The sequence below is a fragment of the Canis lupus genome, chromosome 7 (assembly GCF_048164855.1).
Source record: "Canis lupus baileyi chromosome 7, mCanLup2.hap1, whole genome shotgun sequence".
NCBI classification, from domain to species: domain Eukaryota; kingdom Metazoa; phylum Chordata; class Mammalia; order Carnivora; family Canidae; genus Canis; species Canis lupus.
Window position 1 is genome coordinate 70,805,330 of NC_132844.1, and position 21,917 is coordinate 70,827,246.

The 21,917-nt window shown below is 39.1% G+C and overlaps 1 protein-coding gene across 1 annotated transcript in view; it reads left to right on the top strand.

Annotated features, from left to right (window-relative positions):
• TSBP1 (testis expressed basic protein 1) overlaps window positions 1-21,917 on the top strand; it is a 187,841-nt gene that overhangs the window by 142,886 nt on the left and 23,038 nt on the right. The window contains exons 33-35 of the mRNA XM_072831640.1: window positions 1,811-1,831; window positions 15,777-15,797; window positions 16,861-16,875. Of these exons, the coding sequence (XP_072687741.1) occupies window positions 1,811-1,831; window positions 15,777-15,797; window positions 16,861-16,875 (57 nt within the window). The remainder of the gene's footprint in view (window positions 1-1,810; window positions 1,832-15,776; window positions 15,798-16,860; window positions 16,876-21,917) is intronic.

Here is a 21,917-nt window from a genome sequence, read left to right on the forward strand (position 1 = left end):
CTACAGAGGCTCTCCTTACCTGCTGTGAACAGTGTTTGTTCCCTCACTTGAACGTGGTAAGTTTTAACTAGGTGCGTTCTGGTCTGCTTATGAAATAACGAAACCTGACACCAATTCCACCAGAACTGAGTCCCTTTTGAACTCTGGTAGGGACACATGGTGTGGGCAGGAGTTTGTACTGATCTTCTATGGGAGGGGTCTGCCACAATGGGTCTGAGGCAGACTTGACTAACTCAGAAGGGCAGTCCTGCCAGAGCTCAGGTGTGTGGAACTTGGTATGAGCAAGTTAGGCAGCCAGTGTTGATGCTTCCTCCCATAAGTGGCTCTGTGTTTATGCTGAGGATCAGGAGAAGGGAATGGCACCAGCCAGCTCCTTTGCCCTTGGAAAGTCCTCTTGAAATAGTCAATAATCTCCCCTCTGTATTCCCTCCAGGCATTTTTCAGATCACTGTTTCCATGCTGTCTGTCCCCAGGTTGTTTGCCTTCCTTCTTTCCAGGAAGAGCACAGTAGTACCCTCTGGCTCCATCCCAACCAAGCCCACTGATCTTTAAAACTCCAGATTTTAAGCCTTGTTGGTTGCAAGAACTCATGAAATTCAGCCCCTCTTGTTTTCCAACCCAAGGGATTTGGGGAGGTGCTCTCCTTATGTGCTCTCCTACATGCTCCTCTCTCATCCTTCTCCAGACCACAGCTTCTTCCTTTCCATAGCATCTAGGATCTATTTCTCCTCTAAAACATATCTCAGCATTTCCTATGTTCTTTGATGTGGCCTCTTCTCTCCCTTTAGTTGTGGGGTTTGTTCTATCAGTCTTCAGGTTGATTTCTCAGGATTAATTAGGATGATTTGATAGTTATCTAGTTGTATTTGTGGGACAAGATGAGCCTGGGGTCCTCCTAGTCTGTCACCACCTTCCTCTCCTGCCTACACTACATCTTTATTCACTCACCCATCTACGGCACGTAGGTTGCTTCCACATCTTGGCTATTATAAATAATGCTGCAATTAACATTCCTATAGTTCAAAAAAATAGTTTCTGTAGATTCTGATATTTTTTCCATTTCTCCCCAAGCTAATTAAAAAGACTTTCTCTGATGAGATTTTAAACCAGAAAAATAAACTAATGAACAAAAATCTTTTAAGTAGTACAAAAGTCTATAAGATTAGTCATACATTCTTAATCAAATAAATGAAGGGTAGCTGAGAAATAAGATGAGGGAGAGAGGTGGAAGTGAAAAAAATTGAGGAAGACTGAAAAGGAAAGAAGCAGAGTTTCTGAGTCTTGCAGGCTCTAGAGATACTTGAGAGGCTAAAGGAAAAGAATCAACTTCTTTGTAAAAAGGATGAACTCATTTATAATACTTATGTATTAAATTCTGGGCTATGCAAGGATTTTAATATATAAGGAATGCACAAAAGAATGAGTTACTTTTTAATGTAGAGTTCTAAGAAAAATTTTTCAGTTAGCATGGATTTTATAGACCCATAGCAGATGAGTGAGTAAACTATGATCCACTCAGTCTAAAAAACTATGAATTTAAAAAAAATAAAAATAAAAAATAAATAAAAAATAAAAAAATAAAAAACTATGAATTTAGGTTCTCTCCAGTCCTAAGACTGTATCTCACATGCCTCCTAAAGGACCAGCTTGCTAGGAATCATAGCATCAAACTAACTATGTAGAAGTGTATGTGTTTTTTTAGTGTTATTTTTTGGACACCCCAAGGGATATTTATAAGAGAAATATGTTGTATACTTAACAGCTAGGATGATGATGATGATAATAATAATAATAATTGTTTTTATTTTAGCAAAAGCTCCACCACCTCCTTGTAAGTACAGTATCTTGTTTATAAGTCAACTGCAATAGTATGTTGCTACATGCACAGGACTATAATTAAGTTCTATTATCATTGTTTTTCACTGGAGGAAAAGCCAAGAATTTTACTGTGTTACTGAATTATTTATCAATTCAATTCAATTATCTTGAAACTAAACCCAAAGGATTTATAGAAAGAATAAACATAGAAGTGCACTATCATTCGATCAAGTCAGCTGACTTGCCATTAACAAAGAAGAATGTCCTTAACTAGCAAAATAAATAAGTTGGAACTAAGGGGGGAAAAAAGAAAAGAAAAATACAAGGAAGAGGGACAATTTTTAACAAATGCCTCTATGAATCTTCTAAATCATACACACAGGATCCAAAAATTTAGTTAGAAGTCTGAACAATTAAAGAAATTAAAAGAATTGACTATGCTTATATTTCTTCTAAGGTATCAAAATTAAAAGAATATAATCAATTAGGAATAATATTACAAATAGAATGGGAAGAGAAATCCTAAAAAGTAAAAGATAAATAATGTGGGAAACCAAAACAACAAAGTGCAAAAAAATCAAATATCAAGATACTATACTGTATAGAAGAATTACTATTGACCCAATACTATTGACTATTACTAACTTAATAGAATTAGAATTACTATTGACCCAATTCATACTAACAAAAGAAGCTGTATCAATAAAAAAAAAAGTATTTTTAAAAGTAAGAGATTACATGAGATTAGATTTTATGATAATTGAGGATAAACAGCTAAAAATTGTCATATAGTCTAGACTAAATTTTTAAAAGGCCAACTTCAAAAGTTCCACTTATAAACTTAGAAGACTGTCATACTATGAGAAATTATGATTCCTTCAAGAAAAAAGGAAACATTTCAGAACACTGAGAAAGCTTAGGCCATTCGCCCAAAAGCATATCAGATTTATCAACAATGGGCATCGTGTACATGAAAAAATGGTTCAGGTACTTTTGGTTCCAAGTCTGTCAGAAACAAAGAAGCATTCCCAAAGTCATAGAAACAGAAGGTCTTCCAGTGTCTCCTTCTTCTGATCACCATGTTGGGAAGAATGAAAAATGTCTAATTTTAATCTTGTCCTAAGGTCTTGTTTCAAATGATGCTACTTAAACTAGACCATGACCAGGTTATTTGCACCCTTTACCTTATGATGAAAATTAATTTCAAGTTTTCACTTCTTCTGGTTTCTTCACTTTTCCATTTAATACCTTTAATTTTTTTAAGATTTTATTTATTTATTCATGAGAGACACAAAGAGAGAGAGGCAGAGACACAGGCAGAGGGAGAAGCAGGCTCCATGCACGGAGCCTGATGTGAGACTCAATCCCAGGTGTCTGGGATCTGGCCCTGGGCTGAAGGCAGCGCTAAATCGCTGAGCCACCAGGGCTGCCCTAATACCTTTAAAATTTTTTTGAGTATAGTTGACACATTATTTTCAGGTGTAAAACATAATGGTTCAGTATGTCTATATATTATGCTATGCTCACCACAGTGTAGCTACTGTAAGAAGACCAAAGGAAAGAGACTTCTATGCTTTTACTTGGAGAAATAGAAAATACAGAGGAAGTGGAAGAAACATTTTGCAATCATATAGTTCCTAACTTTTATTTAGTCCGCAGACAATGACACAGCAAAGCCCAGAAAAGGAGAGTAAGTCCCTAACATTCTCTGACTCAGAGATTAGATTACCTCATAATACCATGCCTTGATACTATAACAATACAAAAGAAAAGAACTCAACTAAAAAAATCAAAGGAGATATTGCCCAATATAACAGTTATCAGTAAAACCACTTTGGAAATCATTTTGACATTACCTAGTGAAGCTGTAGATATTCCTGTACTTGACATGGCAATTCCACTACCAAGTATTCATCCTATTTAATGATGCTGCTGCCAAATCCTGAAACTTTTTTGAGGATGGTGGGGAATCTGTAGTGAAAGTAGGTTGCTTCTTGACTTTCTCCATTTAGGATTCAGCCTTCCTTAATTTATCTGCTAAATAGCCACTCCTCCCAAGGTTTGTAATCTTCTCTAATTCTTTTTAAGCTTTGTAAGCTCAAACATTTTTTTAAAATTCCTTCATTGTTATTTTAGAACACTTACAGAAAGAGTTCAAGTAGGTACATGTGTTAACCCACCATTTTTATTTCGAAGTTCCATACATTTTTCATTATGTATCAAACTCCTATATGTTGTTCTCTCTTAATGGCTTGTCCTCCTTATTGCAAATCTGTAATTTCTTCTACTGCAGTCCAAATCATCTTAATTTTCATGATTAAAGATTGAAATATTTGTAACATGATAGTTAATAACTGAGAGGAAACTGGGATAGAGTAATTTTTGAAGTTTTTTTTTTCTTTCTTATGTCCTAATATGCTTGTCAGCCAAATTGTACCTTTGATCTTTCAGTGGCATGTGGGGGATAGAATTAATAAAACATGCATTTGATATTAAATATTCTGTTCATGCTTAGTATACTTACCAACTTTTGGATAACAAATCAGAATACAGAGGATGAAGTGTAAAACTGTTAAACTCTGTATATCTGAGATCAATTTTCAACTGGTTAGATTGGTGTAGATCTGTACTGAATTTACCCCAAAGATACAGATGCAATGAAACGCCGGGACACCTGCACCCAATGTTTATAGCAGCAATGGCCACAATAGCCAAACTGTGGAAGGAGCCTCGGTGTCCATCGAAAGATGAGTGGATAAAGAAGATGTGGTTTATGTATATAATGGAATATTCCTCAGCTATTAGAAATGACAAATACCTACCATTTGCTTCAACGTGGATGGAACTGGAGGGTATTATGCTGAGTGAAGTAAGTCAGTCGGAGAAGGACAAACATTATATGTTCTCATTCGTGTGGGGAATATAAATAATAGTGAAAGGGAATATAAGGGAAGGGAGAAGAAATGTGTGGGAAATATCAGAAAGGGAGACATAATGTAAAGACTGCTAACTCTGGGAAACGAACTAGGGGTGGTAGAAGGGGAGGAGGGTGGGGGGTGGGAGTGATTGGGTGACGGGCACTGGGGGTTATTCTGTATGTTGGTAAATTGAACACCAATAAATAAATAAATAAATAAATAAATAAATAAATAAATAAATAAATAAATAAAAACAGTAATTATATTTTATATTGAACCAGTCTGGACATAATTTCCAACATCTTTAGATGAATTAAAACTTCAGAAAACTATCAAACTGAGCTAATTAAAAGATAGTTCTTATATACCTAGATATTATCTAAAATAGAATAGTGAGGGATCCCTGGGTGGCGCAGCGGTTTGGCGCCTGCCTTTGGCCCAGGGCGCGATCCTGGAGACCCAGGATCGAATCCCATGTCAGGCTCCCGGTGCTTGGAGCCTGCTTCTCCCTCTGCCTATGTCTCTGCCTCTCATTCTCCCTGTGTGACTATCATAAATAAATAAATTTAAAAAAATTAAAAAAAAATAAAATAAAATAGAATAGTGAGACATTAATTACAAAGTATAACAAAGTTTATGTACTTTTGTTTGTTTTTATATGCTATACTGTTATATCTTCAGGTTATGTTAATAAATAAATTCATCTTAATGTGTAAAAGTGATGTCTGTGGCTAAATAAAATTGTATTATGTGTATCAAAAATAAAATAAAATAAATAAACTTAGAGGTGACTCACTAGGGGTAGCCCTGACAGTTGTGCATCATTCTTCATAGGCCCAAGTGGTTGATTACACTAACTAGACCTCCAAGGAATTTCAACACTGTGGATGCTAAAGGTGTGGGCAGAGTCAAGCAGTCTTTATTTTATTTATTTGTTTATTTATAAATTTATTTTTTATTGGTGTTCAATTGGCCAACACATAGAATAACACCCAGGGCTCATCCCATCAAGTGCCCCCCTCAGTGCCCATCACCCAGTCACCCCAACCCCCCCGCCCACCTCCCCTCCCACCACCCCTAGTTCGTTTCCCAGAGTTAGGAGTCTCTCATGTTCTGTCTCCCTTTCTGATATTTCCCACTCATTTTCTCTCCTTTCCCCTTTATTCCCTTTCACTATTTTTTATATTCCCCAAATGAATGAGACCATATAATGTTTGTCCTTCTCCGATTGACTTATTTCACTCAGCATAATACCCTCCAGTTCCTTCCACGTTGAAGCACATGGTGGGTATTTGTAGTTTCTAATAGCTGAGTAATATTCCATTGTATACATAAACCACATCTTCTTTATCCATTCATCTTTCGATGGACACCGAGGCTCCTTCCACAGTTTGGCTATTGTGGACATTGCTGCTATGAACATCGGGGTGCAGGGGCCCCGGCGTTTCACTGGATCTGTATCTTTGGGGTAAATCCCCAACAGTGCAATTGCTGGGTCGTAGGGCAGGTATATTTTTAACTGTTTGAGGAACCTCCACACAGTTTTCCAGAGTGGCTGCACCAGTTCACATTCCCACCAACAGTGTAAGAGGGTTCCCTTTTCTCCGCATCCTCTCCAACATTTGTTGTTTCCTGCCTTGTTAATTTTCCCCATTCTCACTGGTGTGAGGTGGTATCTCATTGTGGTTTTGATTTGTATTTCCCTGATGGCAAGTGATGCAGAGCATTTTCTCATATGCATGTTGGCCATGTCTATGTCTTCCTCTGTGAGATTTCTGTTCATGTCTTTTGCCCATTTCATGATTGGATTGTTTGTTTCTTTGGTGTTGAGTTTAATGAGTTCTTTTTTTTTTAATTTTTTATTTATTTATGATAGTCACACACAGAGAGAGAGAGAGGCAGAGACACAGGCAGAGGGAGAAGCAGGCTCCATGCACCAGGAGCCCGACGTGGGATTCGATCCCAGGTCTCCAGGATCGTGCCCTGGGCCAGAGGCAGGCGCTAAACCGCTGCGCCACCCAGGGATCCCGAGTTTAATAAGTTCTTTATAGATCTTGGAAACTAGCCCTTTATCTGATATGTCATTTGCAAATATTTCTCCCATTCTGTAGGTTGTCTTTGAGTTTTGTTGACTGTATCCTTTGCTGTGCAAAAGCTTCTTATCTTGATGAAGTCCCAATAGTTCATTTTTGCTTTTGTTTCTTTTGCCTTCGTGGATGTATCTTGCAAGAAGTTACTGTGGCCGAGTTCAAAAAGGGTGTTGCCTGTGTTCTTCTCTAGGATTTTGATGGAATCTTGTCTCACATTTAGATCTTTCATCCATTTTGAGTTTATCTTTGTGTATGGTGAAAGAGAGTGGTCTAGTTTCATTCTTCTGCATGTGGATGTCCAATTTTCCCAGGACCATTTATTGAAGAGACTGTCTTTCTTCCAATGGATAGTCTTTCCTCCTTTATCGAATATTAGTTGCCCATAGAGTTCAGGGTCCACTTCTGGATTCTCTATTCTGTTCCACTGATCTATGTGTCTGTTTTTGTGCCAGTACCACACTGTCTTGATGACCACAGCTTTGTAGTACAACCTGAAATCTGGCATTCTGATGCCCCCAGCTATGGTTTTCTTTTTTAAAATTCCCCTGGCTATTCGGGGTCTTTTCTGATTCCACACAAATCTTAAAATAATTTGTTCTAACTCTCTGAAGAAAGTCCATGGTATTTTGATAGGGATTGCATTAAATGTGTATATTGCCCTGGGTAACCTTGACATTTTCACAATATTAATTCTGCCAATCCATGAGCATGGAATATTTTTCCAACTCTTTGTGTCTTCCTCAATTTCTTTCAGAAGTGTTCTATAGTTTTGAGGGTATAGATCCTTTACATTTTTGGTTAGGTTTATTCCTAGGTATCTTACGCTTTTGGGTGCAATTGTAAATGGGATTGACTCCTTAATTTCTCTTTCTTCAGTCTCATTGTTAGTGTATAGAAATGCCACTGACTTCTGGGCATTGATTTTGTATTCTGCCACGCTACCAAATTGCTGTATGAGTTCTAGCAATCTTGGGGTGGAGACTTTTGGGTTTTCTATGTAGAGTATCATGTCATCGGCGAAGAGGGAGAGTTTGACTTCTTCTTTGCCAATCTGAATGCCTTTAATGTCTTTTTGTTGTCTGATTGCTGAGGCTAGGACTTCCAGTACTATGTTGAACAGCAGTGGTGAGAGTGGACATCCCTGTCTTGTTCCTGATCTTAGGGGAAAGGCTCCCAGTGCTTCCCCATTGAGAATGATATTTGCTGTGGGCTTTTCATAGATGGCTTTTAAGATGTCGAGGAATGTTCCCTCTATCCCTACACTCTGAAGAGTTTTGATCAGAAATGGATGCTGTATTTTGTCAAATGCTTTCTCTGCATCTAATGAGAGGATCATATGGTTCTTGGTTTTTCTCTTGCTGATATGATGAATCACATTGATTGTTTTACAGGTGTTGAACCAGCCTTGTGTCCCAGGGATAAATCCTACTTGGTCATGGTGAATAATTTTCTTAATGTACTGTTGGATCCTATTGGCCAGTATCTTGTTGAGAATTTTGGCATCCATGTTCATCAGGGATATTGGTCTGTAATTCTCCTTTTTGGTGGGGTCTTTGTCTGGTTTTGGAATTAAGGTGATGCTGGCCTCATAGAACGAATTTGGAAGTACTCCATCTCTTTCTATCTTTCCAAACAGCTTTAGGAGAATAGGTATGGTTTCTTCTTTAAACGTTTGATAAGGGATCCCTGGGTGGTGCAGCGGTTTGGCGCCTGCCTTTGGCCCAGGGGGCGATCCTGGAGACCCGGGATAAAATCCCACATCGGGCTCGCGGTGCCTGGAGCCTGCTTCTCCCTCTGCCTATGTCTCTGCCTCTCTCTCTCTCTGTCTGTGTGTGACTATCATAAATAAATAAAAAATTTAAAAAAAAATAAAAAAATAAAAAAATAAGAAATAAAAAAAATAAATAAACGTTTGATAAAATTCCCCTGGGAAGCCATCTGGCCCTGTACTCTTGTGTCTTGGGAGGTTTTTGATGACTGCTTCAATTTCCTCCCTGGTTATTGGCCTGTTCAGGTTTTCTATTTCTTCCTGTTCCAGTTTTGGTAGTTTGTGGCTTTCCAGGAATGCGTCCATTTCTCCTAGATTGCCTAACTTATTGGCGTATAGCTGTTCATAATATGTTTTTAAAATCGTTTGTATTTCCTTGGTGTTGGTAGTGATCTCTCCTTTCTCATTCATGATTTTATTAATTTGAGTCTTCTCTCTCTTCTTTTTAATAAGGCTGGCTAATGGTTTATTTATCTTATTAATTCTTTCAAAGAACCAACTCCTGGTTCTGTTGATCTGTTCCACAGTTCTTCTGGTCTCGATTTCGTTGAGTTCTGCTCGAATCTTTATTAACTCCCTTCTTCTCTTGGGTGTAGGATCTATTTGCTGTTTTTTCTCTAGCTCCTTTACGTGTAAGGTTAGCTTTTGTATTTGAGTTCTTTCCAGTTTTTGAATGGATGCTTGTATTGCGATGTATTTCCCCCTTAGGACTGCTTTTGCAGCATCCCATAGATTTTGGATGGTTGTATCTTCATTCTCATTAGTTTCCATGAATCTTTGTAATTCTTCCTTAATTTCCTGGTTGACCCTTTCATCTTTTAGCAGGATGGTCCTTAACCTCCACGTGTTTGACGTCCTTCCAAACTTCTTGTTGGGATTTAGTTCTAATTTCAAGGCATTATGGTCTGAGAAATTGCAGGGGACGATCCCAATCTTTTCGTATCGGTTCAGACCCGATTTGTGACCCAATATGTGGTCTATTCTGGAGAAAGTTCCATGTGCACTTGAGAAGAATGTGTATTCAGTTGAGTTTGGATGTAAAGTTCTGTAGATATCTGTGAAATCCATCTGGTCCAGTGTATCATTTAAAGCTCTCGTTTCTTTGGAGATGTTGTGCTTAGAAGACCTATCGAGTATAGAAAGAGCTAGACTGAAGTCACCAAGTATAAGTGTATTAATATCTAAGTATTTCTTCACTTTGGTTAATAATTGATTTATATATTTGGCAGCTCCCACATTCGGGGCATATATATTGAGGATTGTTAAGTCCTCTTGTTGAATAGATCCTTTAAGTATGATATAGTGTCCCTCTTCATCTCTCACTACAGTCTTTGGGGTAAATTTTAGTTTATCTGATATAAGGATGGCTACCCCTGCTTTCTTTTGAGGACCATTCGAATGGTAAATGGTTCTCCAACCTTTTATTTTCAGGCTGTAGGTGTCCTTCTGTCTAAAATGAGTCTCTAGTAGACAGCAAATAGATGGGTCCTGCTTTTTTATCCAGTCTGAAACCCTGCGCCTTTTGATGGGGTCATTAAGCCCGTTCACATTCAGAGTTACTATTGAGAGATATGAATTTAGTGTCATCATGATAACTATTCAGTCCTTGTTTTTGTGGAATGTTCCACTGAACTTCTTCTTAAAGGGGAACTTTAAGAGTTCCCCTTAAAATTTCTTGCAGAGCTGGTTTGGAGGTCACATATTCTTTCAGTTCCTGCCTGTCTTGAAAGCTCTATCTCTGCTTCCATTTTGAATGAGAGCCTTGCTGGATAAAGTATTCTTGGTTGCATGTTCTTCTCATTTAGGACCCTGAATATATCCTGCCAGCCCTTTCTGGCCTGCCAGGTCCCTGTGGAGAGGTCTGCTGTTACCCTAATACTCCTCCCCATAAAAGTCAGGGATTTCTTGTCTCTTGCTGCTTTAAGGATCTTCTCTTTAATCTTTGGAATTTGCAAGCTTCACTATTAAATGTCGAGGTGTTGAACGGTTTTTATTGATTTTAGGGGGGGGATCTCTCTATTTCCTGGATCTGAATGCCTGTTTCCCTTCCCAGATTAGGAAAGTTTTCAGCTAGAATTTGTTCAAATACATATTCTGGCCCTCTGTCCCTTTCGGCACCCTCGGGAACACCAATTAAACGTAGGTTTTTCTTCCTCAGGCTGTCGTTTATTTCCCTTAATCTATCTTCATGGTCTTTTAATTGTTTGTCTCTTTTTTCCTCAGTTTCCCTCTTTGCTATCAACTTGTCTTCTATATCACTCACTCGTTCTTCCACCTCGTTAACCCTCGTCGTTAGGACTTCTAGTTTGGATTGTATCTCATTCAATTGATTTTTAATTTCTGCCTGATTAGCTCTAAATTCTGCAGTCATGAAGTCTCTTTTGAGTTCTTTATGCTTTTCTCTAGAGCCACCAGTAGCTGTATAATAGTGCTTCTGAATTGGCTTTCTGACATTGAATTGTAATCCAGATTTTGTAACTCTGTGGGAGAGAGGCCTGTTTCTGATTCTTTCTTTTGAGGTGAGGTTTTCCTTCTAGTCATTTTGCTCAGTGCAGAGTGGCCAAAAGCAAGTTGTATTGGGAAAAGGAGAAAAAGAGAGGAGAGAAAGAAGGAAAGAAAAGAGAAAGAGAAAAAAAGGAAGAAAAAAAACGAAAAAAAAAAGAAGAAGAAAAAGAGAAAGAAAAAGAAAGAAAGGAGAAAAAAGGGGGGTGGGGGAAGGAAACAAATCAAAAAGCAAAACAAACAAAAAAAAAAAACCACGGGGGAGTATCTTCTGATTCTGTGTACTTTAAGTCCCTTGGCTTCCCCTGGAAGTTGTCCGTCTAGCTGGTCTTCTGGGGGAGGCGCCTGCTGTGCTGATTTTCAGGTGTTAGCAGTTGGGGGAGCTGCTGTGCCCCTGCCTGGTGCAGGGCTCAGTGGGGGTTGTTTATCCCGTTAGGCCCCAGGAGCAACAGCCCTAGTGGCGGGGCCAGCTCTGGAAACCTGGATTCAGCCCCCGCAGGAACTCCGGAGCTCTCCGTCTGCAGGCCCTGAGGCTCCGGGGCGGGGCCGCTGATTGCTCAGCTCGGGGCAGGAGCGTCCTCGCTGTCCTGGGCCCTCCCGGCCTCTGCCTGTCCCGGGGGGAGGCCGGATCCTGGGCTGTGTCCCGGCGCCCTGTGCTCCGGAGCCTGCGGTGTTGGATTCGCGCTCCCGGGCCGCGCAACCCCCTCCGCGGAGCCGCCCCCGAGCCCCCCCGAGCTACTCCCGCCCCGCAGCCCCCTCCGTGGAGCCGCCCCCGAGCTCCCCCGAGCTGCCCCCGCCCCACAGCCCCCTCCGCGGAGCCGCCCCCGAGCCCCCCGAGCTGCTCCCGCCCCGCAGCCCCCTCCGCGGAGCCGCCGCCCGAGCCCCCCGAGCTGCTCCGGGTCCCGCCGTGCGCTGCAGCCCTTAGGGAGCTCGGCGCACTCTCCTGGGCGCGCAGTTGCTCTGTTTCTGTCCCGGGGAGCCCGAGGGCATCCTCGCCCTTCTGGGTCCTGCTCCACCTCCCTGCGAGCCCCTTCCCCCCCGGAAAGGTTGGTGCAGCTCCTGCGTCTCCGGGACGGGGCTCTCCTGTCCTGGGGACACTTGCCCCGGCCTCAGCCGGTCTCCTCGCGGGGCCCCTCCCCCTTGGAGGCTTTTGTTCCTTTATTTCTTTTTCCCCCGTCTTCCTACCTTGATAGAAGCGCGAACTCTTCTCACTGTTGCATTCCCGCTGGTCTCTCTTTAAATCTCAGGCCGAATTCATAGATTTTCAGGATGATTTGAAGGTTTTCTAGGTAATTTGGTGGAGACAGGTGATTTGGAGACCCTACTCTTCCGCCATCGTGCCCCTCCTCCCTATTTCCTTTTTTTGATGAATTTCCATTTTCTGGTAAGGTGTTTGGTTCTCTTTTTTATTTATTTATTTTTTTATGGGAGTTCAATTTGCCAACATATAGTATAACACCCAGTGCTCATCCCGTCAAGTGCCCCCCTCAGTGCCCGTCACCCAGTCACCCCAACCCCTCGCCCACCTCCCCTTCCACTACCCCTAGTTTGTTTCCCAGAGTTAGGAGTCTCTCTTGTTTTGTCACGCTTTCTGATTTTTCACATTCATTTTCTCTCCTTTCCCTTGTAATCCCTTTTCACTATTTTTTATTTTCTCCATATGAGTGAAACCATATAATGATTGTCCTTCTCTGATTGACTTACTTCACTTGGCATAATATCCTCCAGTTCCATCCACGTCGAAGCAAATGGGTATTTATAGTTTCTAATGGCTGAGGAATATTTCATTGTATACATAGACCACATCTTCTTCATCCATTCATCTTTCGATGGACACCGAGGCTCCTTCCACAGTTTGGCTATTGTGGACATTGCTGCTAGAAACATTGGGGTGCAGGTGTCCTGCCATTTCACTACATCTGTATCTTTGGGGTAAATCCCTAGCAGTGCAATTGCTGGGTCATATGGTAGCTCTATTTTCAACTCTTTGAGGAACTTCTACACAGTTTTCCAGAGTGGCTGCACCAGTTCACATTTCCACCAACAGTGCAAGAGGGTTCTCCTTTCTCCACATCCTCTCCAACACTGGTTGTTTCCTGTCTTGCTAATTTTCCCCATTCTCACTGGTGTGAGGTGGTATTGTGGTTTTGATTTGTATTTCCCGGATGGCAAGGGATGCGGAGCATTTTCTCATGTGCTTGTTGGCCACGTCTATGTCTTCCTCTGTGAAATTTCTGTTCATGTCTTTTGCCCATTTCATGATTGGATTGTTTGTGTCTTTGCTGTTGAGTTTAATAAGCTTCTGCACAGCAAAAGAAACAGTCAACAAAACTAAAAGACAACCCACAGAATGGGAGAAGATATTTGCAAATGACACATCAGATAAAGTGCTAGTATCCAAGATCTATAAAGTTATTTGGTTCTCAATTTTGGTGTTCTCTAATCTGTCTGGGAAACTCCTAAACTTGCAATTTTCACCAAGATGCTCATGTTCTGCTCAATATTTTATTTCCAATGAATTCAGTCTCCTCAAAAGTTACCGATTTTTTTTTTCAAAAATAAAAAGCCCATAGGCAAAAAAGGAAAAGCAGAATAAATCCTGGGATTGATTAGAGTGGCTCTCTGGTAAACAAGAAGATTGAGGGAACTTTGTTTTTAATTTCAGTCCAGGCAGCAAAGTTTAAATATTTGAACACTGAGAAGCAGAGAATGGTATGTATCAAAAGAGAATGGAGAAAATGGAAAGGAAAGCAACTTAAATCAAACATTTTTAAAGTGTCAGGCACGTTAGATAAATGTATCTCTTAAAACCATAAGAATTCTATGAGACACATACTAACTGACAGAATTTACAGATGAGGAAACAGATTTACTGAAATCAAAGAACATATTTAAAATCCTACAGCTGTGAAGCAAAACCAGAATTAAGCACAACATTGGGTGATTATATTTAAATATTTATCATTTCAAATTATTTAGGGTATTTCAAAGGTATTTGTCTTTAATTTATATAAGTTGTTCATACGTTTCTTTATATGTTAGCCATATTAGCCAATATTAGCCATTAACGTATAGCATGATGAGCATGAGCTCATCATTCTTTCTCTAACTGGTTTCTTATCTGTTTCATGTTCCTTTATAACCAACCATCCATTCTGTCTTAGCTCAGGCTGCTATAATGGACTACCATACTGAGTGGCTTAAGCAACAAACATTTCTCATGGTTTTGCAGACTAGAAGTCTGAGATAATGATGCCAGCATGGTCAGATTCTTGATGAGGGCCCTCTTTTCTTGGTGTGTAGATAGCCACTTCTTATTGTCTCCTTCCATTCTCTGAGGTATCTTCTTAAAGAATCCTAATTTCATCATGAGAACTTTACCCTCACAATTTTATCTAAACCTAATTACCTCCCCACTTCCTAATAGCATCACATTGTAGGTTTAAGCTCCTACGTATGAATTGGGGGTGGGAGGGCACAGACATTCAGCTCATAACACCTTCTATATTCTAATATTAATTCTTTGTGACTTTTGGACTTAAAACTATTTTCTCTAATCTATTAAGTATGATGTTCTCGTTGAAAAGAAATATTTAATTTGCATGTGCTCACATATGGCAGTTTTTCACATTATGGTTTGTACTTTGGGGGTTCAAAGAAATCCTTGCCCTCATGCAAGATCTTGAAGATGATCTCTCATTTTCTTCCACATTTTAACTTTCACATTTAAATCTTTCATTCATCTGCCCATTCTCTTTCCCACTATACCAGCTGACTCCATAAAGACAGATCTTCCTATTACAGCAGACTATCTTCTAAAAAGAGAGAGCACATACTTCCTAAAAGGTCCTAACTCCTTAGAAAAACTGAGGAAAAAAAAAGGTAATGTGGCATTTGTTTTCAATATCCTGTAGTGCCTTTAGTGAGTTCTTTCAACATGAGTGCAATTACTGCAATAACATGCCCAGTTCCTCCCACAGACATAGTCTTTGGGAGGGCAGGGGGGAAAGCACCTAGTATGATGCCTCAAATATTATAGACACTTATTGAACACTAGTTTTATAATCAGAAAAAAAAAATCTTCTCTCGCTTCTACAAGGCATATAAGGTGAAGTTAAACAAGCATGGATTGGAATACCAGATCACTACTTATTTGATCAGTGACTGCAAATAAGTTAATAATCTTCTCTGCCTCAGAAAATATTTAAGACAGTTAATAAAAAATAAAATAAAAAATAAAAAAAGGATCATGGAGGATCATGTATTAGAAACTCAAAGAATTAACATTTAAACAGATTTTGCTGTCTCCAATTATAGTGCCAAAGCAGCCAACTTTAAAGCTGACACTTTAAAGAATCAAGACAATACATAAAGAAAAGACCATAAAAGTTTAGGCTCTGAGGTTTTGGTGCTTAGATATAAATTCAGGCCCCACCATTTAAGTGATGTCTTATTTTAGGTAGATGCCTAAGAGATGTCTATCTCTCCCCAGTTTTTTCACTGGATAATGAAGAGAACAATAATAGCCACCTCATGGGACTTCTGTGGATATTAAAATAGTTAAACACTTGAAACAATGCCTGGGCACATGTTAATCAATCAGTATAATGTATGTATTTGGTATTCAAGGAAAAAGTTACATTGAAGAATTTTTGTATTTATTCATTGCTTTTATTACAGATAGAGTTGGGAGAGCCAGTGGTAAGTTCCTTTTCCATGTCTTTACTCCAAGGTCATTTCACTTTTTGGCTGTGGTGTACTTTGGCTGAATCCACTTGCATCTATGTCCAATGCTGCTAAAATTAATTTTATTAAATATCCTTTGCCTTTTCTCTCATACTCAAAAACTTACTAATTAAGAAAGAAATTTTAATTTTATAACTCTAAACAAACTGCAAATCAATGTGTGATTCCTAAATAGGCCTTAATAAATGCTATGGAAGCTTTGGTACTCTAAGGAAATTGGATATTAAAATAATTCAAAGAAGTGTATTAGTGTAATCTGCAAATTAAACTATAGTCTCATATCTGATTATGGTTTAGGAACTGGTAATAGATCTGTCCTTAAGGTAATAAATCTGTCTTTCTATTTCTCAATACAAGTGGTTTCTGGAGAAATAAATGCATGAAGATTTTTAAAATTTCCATGGCAATTTTATTTCTCTGGCAAATTTGAAATCTCTTGTTAGTATTTCTTATTATGTCTTCATTTCCATTAGTGAGAATTTTTAGAGATTGCCCACAGTTTGCTGAAAAACTTAAATGTACTAAGTAACTAAGAGGATATATTCCTCAAAACAATCAAGAACTACTTTCAAAAAAAATATATAGAATGGAACCTATGTAGAAAAGAGTCAACATTTGAGAATAAAGAGAAAGATCACTTGAGAGGCCAGGAAGAAAAAATGAATAAGTTGGTCAAAGTTAAAAATAGGAAATAGGGTAAAGTAATGGGTTCCCTTTCAATAAAGAGTCCTAGTCATAAGCTTCTCACACAGCAGGGATGTCACAAAGGGGCCACCACAGCAAGTGGGTGATGAAATGAGAATCTCACCACAGTTTTCTCCGATCTTAACACCAAGTATGGCACATACCCCATAAAGAACCATTTGGCCAGGATTTAAAGATGTAAAATAATGATTGCAAAAGTGTTTGTGCTGCTTGGGTATCATTTCATAAGATTACTGTTGAAAGATTAAGAGGAAAATGTGTTGTCCAATAGTAAGTTAACAAATAATTGTTTATGCTTATATTTCAACAAAAGCAGCACCACCTATTGGTAAGTACATTATTTTATTTGTAACTTCACTACTCAATGACTATTATAGTCCTATGGGCCTTCTACTAACTTTAAAGGTTGTCATTGTCATTGGGGCACAAGATAAGAATTTTACTAAATTATTAATAATTACCTTGAAGCCAAACTTCACTGATTTGTAGAAAAGTTAAGCTGAAAACATTTACCATTGTATCAAGTTATGTTCTTGAGAAGAGGAATAAGAAAATATTCAAAGAATTTAAATAAAATGAGTTAAAACTGGGTAAAGAAAACAGAAACAGAAGAAATGAGGAAGAAAAATCATAAGGAAATTTATAAACCTTATACCTAGTTCCCCAAAGTATATCAGAAGCCTAGATAATAAAGGAAGTGAATAGAAGAACTGGCCATCTCCATATTTCTCCTGGATATCAAAATCGATAGGGTATAATTGGAAAGGATACCATTTTTCTAATGGAATGGAAAAATAGTAGAAAATAAAAGTAAGTGGGGTAAGAAAATAGAAACAACAAAGTTAAACAAATTCAAATGGACTTTAATCATCTTACCATGGGTAGAAAAAGCAAATAGGAGTACTACTCCCAACCTAACTTATGCAAAGATAAATAGGTTGCAAATAGGTTGTACTAGTAAGAGAAAATAATTAAAATTTTGGCAAAAGATCACATCAACCTAGATGTTGTGGTAAATAAGGAAGACACATCTAAAAGTTACCATAAATATGAACTTTGGGAAGGCAGACTTCAAAATTGTACAGCACTAGCATTGTTAACAATATTAACAGCTCTGAAGTAATACAATAACTTAAAAGACTACAAAATGAGCAAACAACTGTTGACCAGAAACCTGTCAGATTTGGTAGATAGTGAGCAGTATATATATATATATATATATATATATATATATATATATATATCCTCGAAGTCAGTCAATACCTAGCTCCTATCTTAACTAAGATAGAAAAAAATATTCAAAAGGCTTTTATAATAAAAAGATCTCTAAAATCCATAGAATTTAATCTGATCTCCACTGTGGGGCTGGAGTGAATAGGACAGGGAAGTGTGTGGGGCCTAATTAAGAACATAATAGGTTATGGTATAAGTCTTAATCTTATAAAAATTATATAAAAAGCGATCCTGGAGACCCGGGATCGAGTCCCACGTCAGGCTCCCGGTGCATGGAGCCTGCTTCTCCCTCTGCCTGTGTCTCTGCCTCTCTCTCTTTCTCTGTCTGTGACTATCATAAATAAATAAAAATTTAAAAAAAATTATAAAAAAAATAAAAAGCATAATTAGAGTTTTATTTAAAAAATTCCCCCAACTTTGAGAAATAATTGACAAATATAATTGTAAAAATTTAAAGTGCAAAATATGATGATTTGATATACATATACATTTTGACTAATGACCAAGACTGTGAATGATTACCAAGATCAAGATAATTAACATGTCAATCACCTCACAGTTAACTCTTTGTATGTGTGTGATAAGAATGTTTTAGAATTGAATTGTAGGGCACCCTGTGATAGGAAAGCCAGAGGGTGATAGGAAACTGAGTCCCTGCTTAAGGAGACAGTACAACAAATAGCCCTGCTGAGATACAGCAGAGAAGCAGCAGTCTGAAAAACACCTGGAGTATATGGGGGAAAGAAGGCAGATCTGTTCAGTAATCTTACAGTATATGCTGATGGGGCACGGATCTTTGGGAAACTTTTCTAAGAATAAAAGGGCTGGCAGGCTCCAATGCCCTCCCCTACACCCCCAGCCTATATATATATATACCTGTGGGAACCAGCACAGTCTGAACACTCCTCACCTAGTTTACTAACAGTGCACCCACCCCTGCACTTTTCAGCAGATATTACCCCTCTAGCCCCATCTCAGCTTCAGCAGTTTTCTGAGGAAGCTGCAGCCTCCCACAATAAATCTGCACGGACCTTGCTAGCACTGCATGCCCCACCCCTGTATTCTCCTGTGGACCCATTCTATCCAACATGCCTTTAGCCAGACTCCATCCTAAGTGGTGTCACAAGTATGGCAGTGTGCAAAGAGCCCCAGCAGAAGCCAACACCACCTCAGACTGACTCCTGCCTAAGAGAGAAGGAAAGAAAACCACACTCACACCAGTTCTACTGCAAAGCCAGCAATGGGCTGAGGTGGACATCTGATCTGACTGTAGGGCCCACCCACCAATGAAAGCTTCTTGGGGGACAATACAGAGAGCACTCCCTGGAATTTGGTGTAGCCATAGCTCTGGATAATACCTGGTCTAATTCAATTCAAGCCTGGGGCAGTTCCAGACTGGCCCACTAACACAGATAACAAACTCTGCCCACAATAGGCTAAGAGACCCATTGCAGATGATTGGACTGAAGGCAAACATGGCTTACCCACAACAGTAGGGTACACACACTACACATAGGAGACAACCCAGATACATCAGATTCTGAACAGGAGACAGTGCATTGCAGGATACAACAGGACCTCTTCTTCTTCATAAGGCCGCTACTTTCGAAGGCAGGAGATGTAGCTAACTTTCCTAACACATAGAAACAGACACAGGAATTAAACAAAATGAGGATACAGAAGAATATGTCCTAAGTGAAAGAACAGGGCTAAATTACAAGAGAGCTAAACAAAACAGAGATAAATAATGCCTGATAGAAAAAAAATGTTTTTATTTATTCGTGAGAGACACAGAGAGAGGCAGAGACACAGGTAGAGGGAGAAGCAGGCTCCATGCAGGGAGCCTGACGTGGGACTCGACCCCGGGACTCCAGGACCACGCCCTGGGCTGAAGGCAGGTGCTACCCAGGGATCCCCAATGCCTAATAGAAAATTTAAAGTAATGGCCATAAAGATAATCACTGGACTTGAGAAAAGAGGGGAGGACCTCAGTGAAACCCTCAACAAAGAGATAGAAAACAGAAAAAGAACCAATCAGAGATGAAAAACTCATTAACTGAACTTAAAAATATACTAGAAGGGAAAAAGTAGACCAGAGAAAGCAAAATGACAGATCAGCAACCTGGAGGACAGAGTATTAGAAAATAATCCAGCTGAACAGAGGAGGGAAAAAAGAATATGAAATGAAAATAGATTAAGAGAAATCAGCCACCCTGATGTTTATAGCAGCAATGTCCACAATAGCCAAACTGTGGAAGGAGCCTCAGTGTCCATCGAAAGATGAATGGATAAAGATGATGTGGTCTGTGTATACAATGGAATATTACTCAGCCATTAGAAACGACAAATACCCACCATTTGCTTCGACGTGGATGGAACTGGAGGGTATTATGCTGAGTGAAATAAGTCAATCGGAGAAGGACAAACATTTTATGATCTCACTCATTTGAGGAATATAAAAAAAAGTGAAAGGGAATAAAGGGGAAAGGAGAAAAAATGAGTGGGAAATATCAGAAAGGGAGACAGAACATGAGGGACTCCTAACTCTGGGAAACGAACTAGGGGTGGTGGAAGGGGAGGTGGGCGGGGGGTGGGGGTGACTGGGTGATGGGCACTGAGGTGGGCACTTGACGGGATGAGCACTGGGTGTTATTCTATATGTTGGCAAATTGAACACCAATAAAAAATAAATTTATAAAATAAAAAAAGAAAAAGAAAAAAAAGAAATCAGCAACACCATCAAGCATAGTAACATTCACATTATAGGCATCTCAGAAGGAGAAGAGAGTACAAAGGGGGCAGGAAATTTACTTAAAGAAATAATAGCTTAAAACTTTCCAAATCTGAGAAAGGAAATAGAAATCCAGATTGAGAAGGCACAGAGAGCCCCCCAATAATTCAACCCATGGAAGTCCACACCAAGATAATAGTAATTAAAATGGGGGGAATCCCTGGGTGGCTCAGCGGTTTAGCACCTGCCTTCAGCCCAGGGAGTGGTCCTGGAGTCCTGGGATCGAGTCCCACATCGGGCTCCCTGCGTGGAGCCTGCTTCTCCCTCTGCCTGTGTCTCTGCCTCTCTCTGTGTGTGTCTCCCATGAATAAATAAATAAAATATTTAAAGAAAAAAGATAATAGTAATTAAAATGGCAAAAAGTAATGGAAAGGAGAGAGTTTTAAAAAGAAGCAAGAGAAAAGAAAATAGCTACACACAAGGGAAACATCATAAGGCTATTAGCTGATTTTTTAGCAGAAACTTTGCGGGTCAGGAGAGAGTGACATGGTATATTCAAAGTGCTAAATAAGTGCTAATACAGCCAAGAATACTCTATCCAGCACTGCTATTATTCAGATACAAGAGATAGTTTTCCAGAGAAACAAGAGTTAGAGGAATTCATGACAACTAAACTAGCCTTACAAGAAATGTTAAAGTGGACACTTTGGGTGGAAAAGAAAAACCATAAACAGGAATAAGAAAAGTAAGAAGCACAAAAGTAGTAAAATTAGATATATCTATAAAAATTAGGGACAGCCCCAGTGGCCCAGTGGTTTAGGGCCACCTTCACCCCCGGGTGTGATCCTGGAGACCCAGGATCAAGGCCCAAGTCCCACATCATGCTCCCTGTGTGGAGCCTGCTTCTCCCTCTGCCTGTGTCTCTGCCTCTCTCTCTTTCTGTGTCTGTCATGAATAAATAAATAAAATCTTAAAAATTAGTCAAAGAATCCGCAAAATAAAAGGATGTAGTGTATGACACCATATACCCAAAACATGAGCAGAGAGAGAAGACTAAAAAAATATGGGTTTAAACTTAAGCAATTCTCAACTTAACATAGACTGTTATATGCAGATATTATATGCCAGTCTTTGATAGTCACAAATCAAAAACTAGTAATAGATATGAAAAAAATAAAGAGAAACAAGTGCAAGTATATAACTAAAGAAAACCAACAAACTGTAAGATAGCAAGAGAAGGATCAGAGAAGAACTACAAAAACAACTATAAAATAAGTAACAAAATGGCAATAAGCACATATCTATCAATAATTACTTTGAATGTAAATCAACTAAACACTCCAATCAAAACACATAAGGCAAAAGAAAGAATAAAAAACCAAGATCAATCTATATGTTTCCTACAA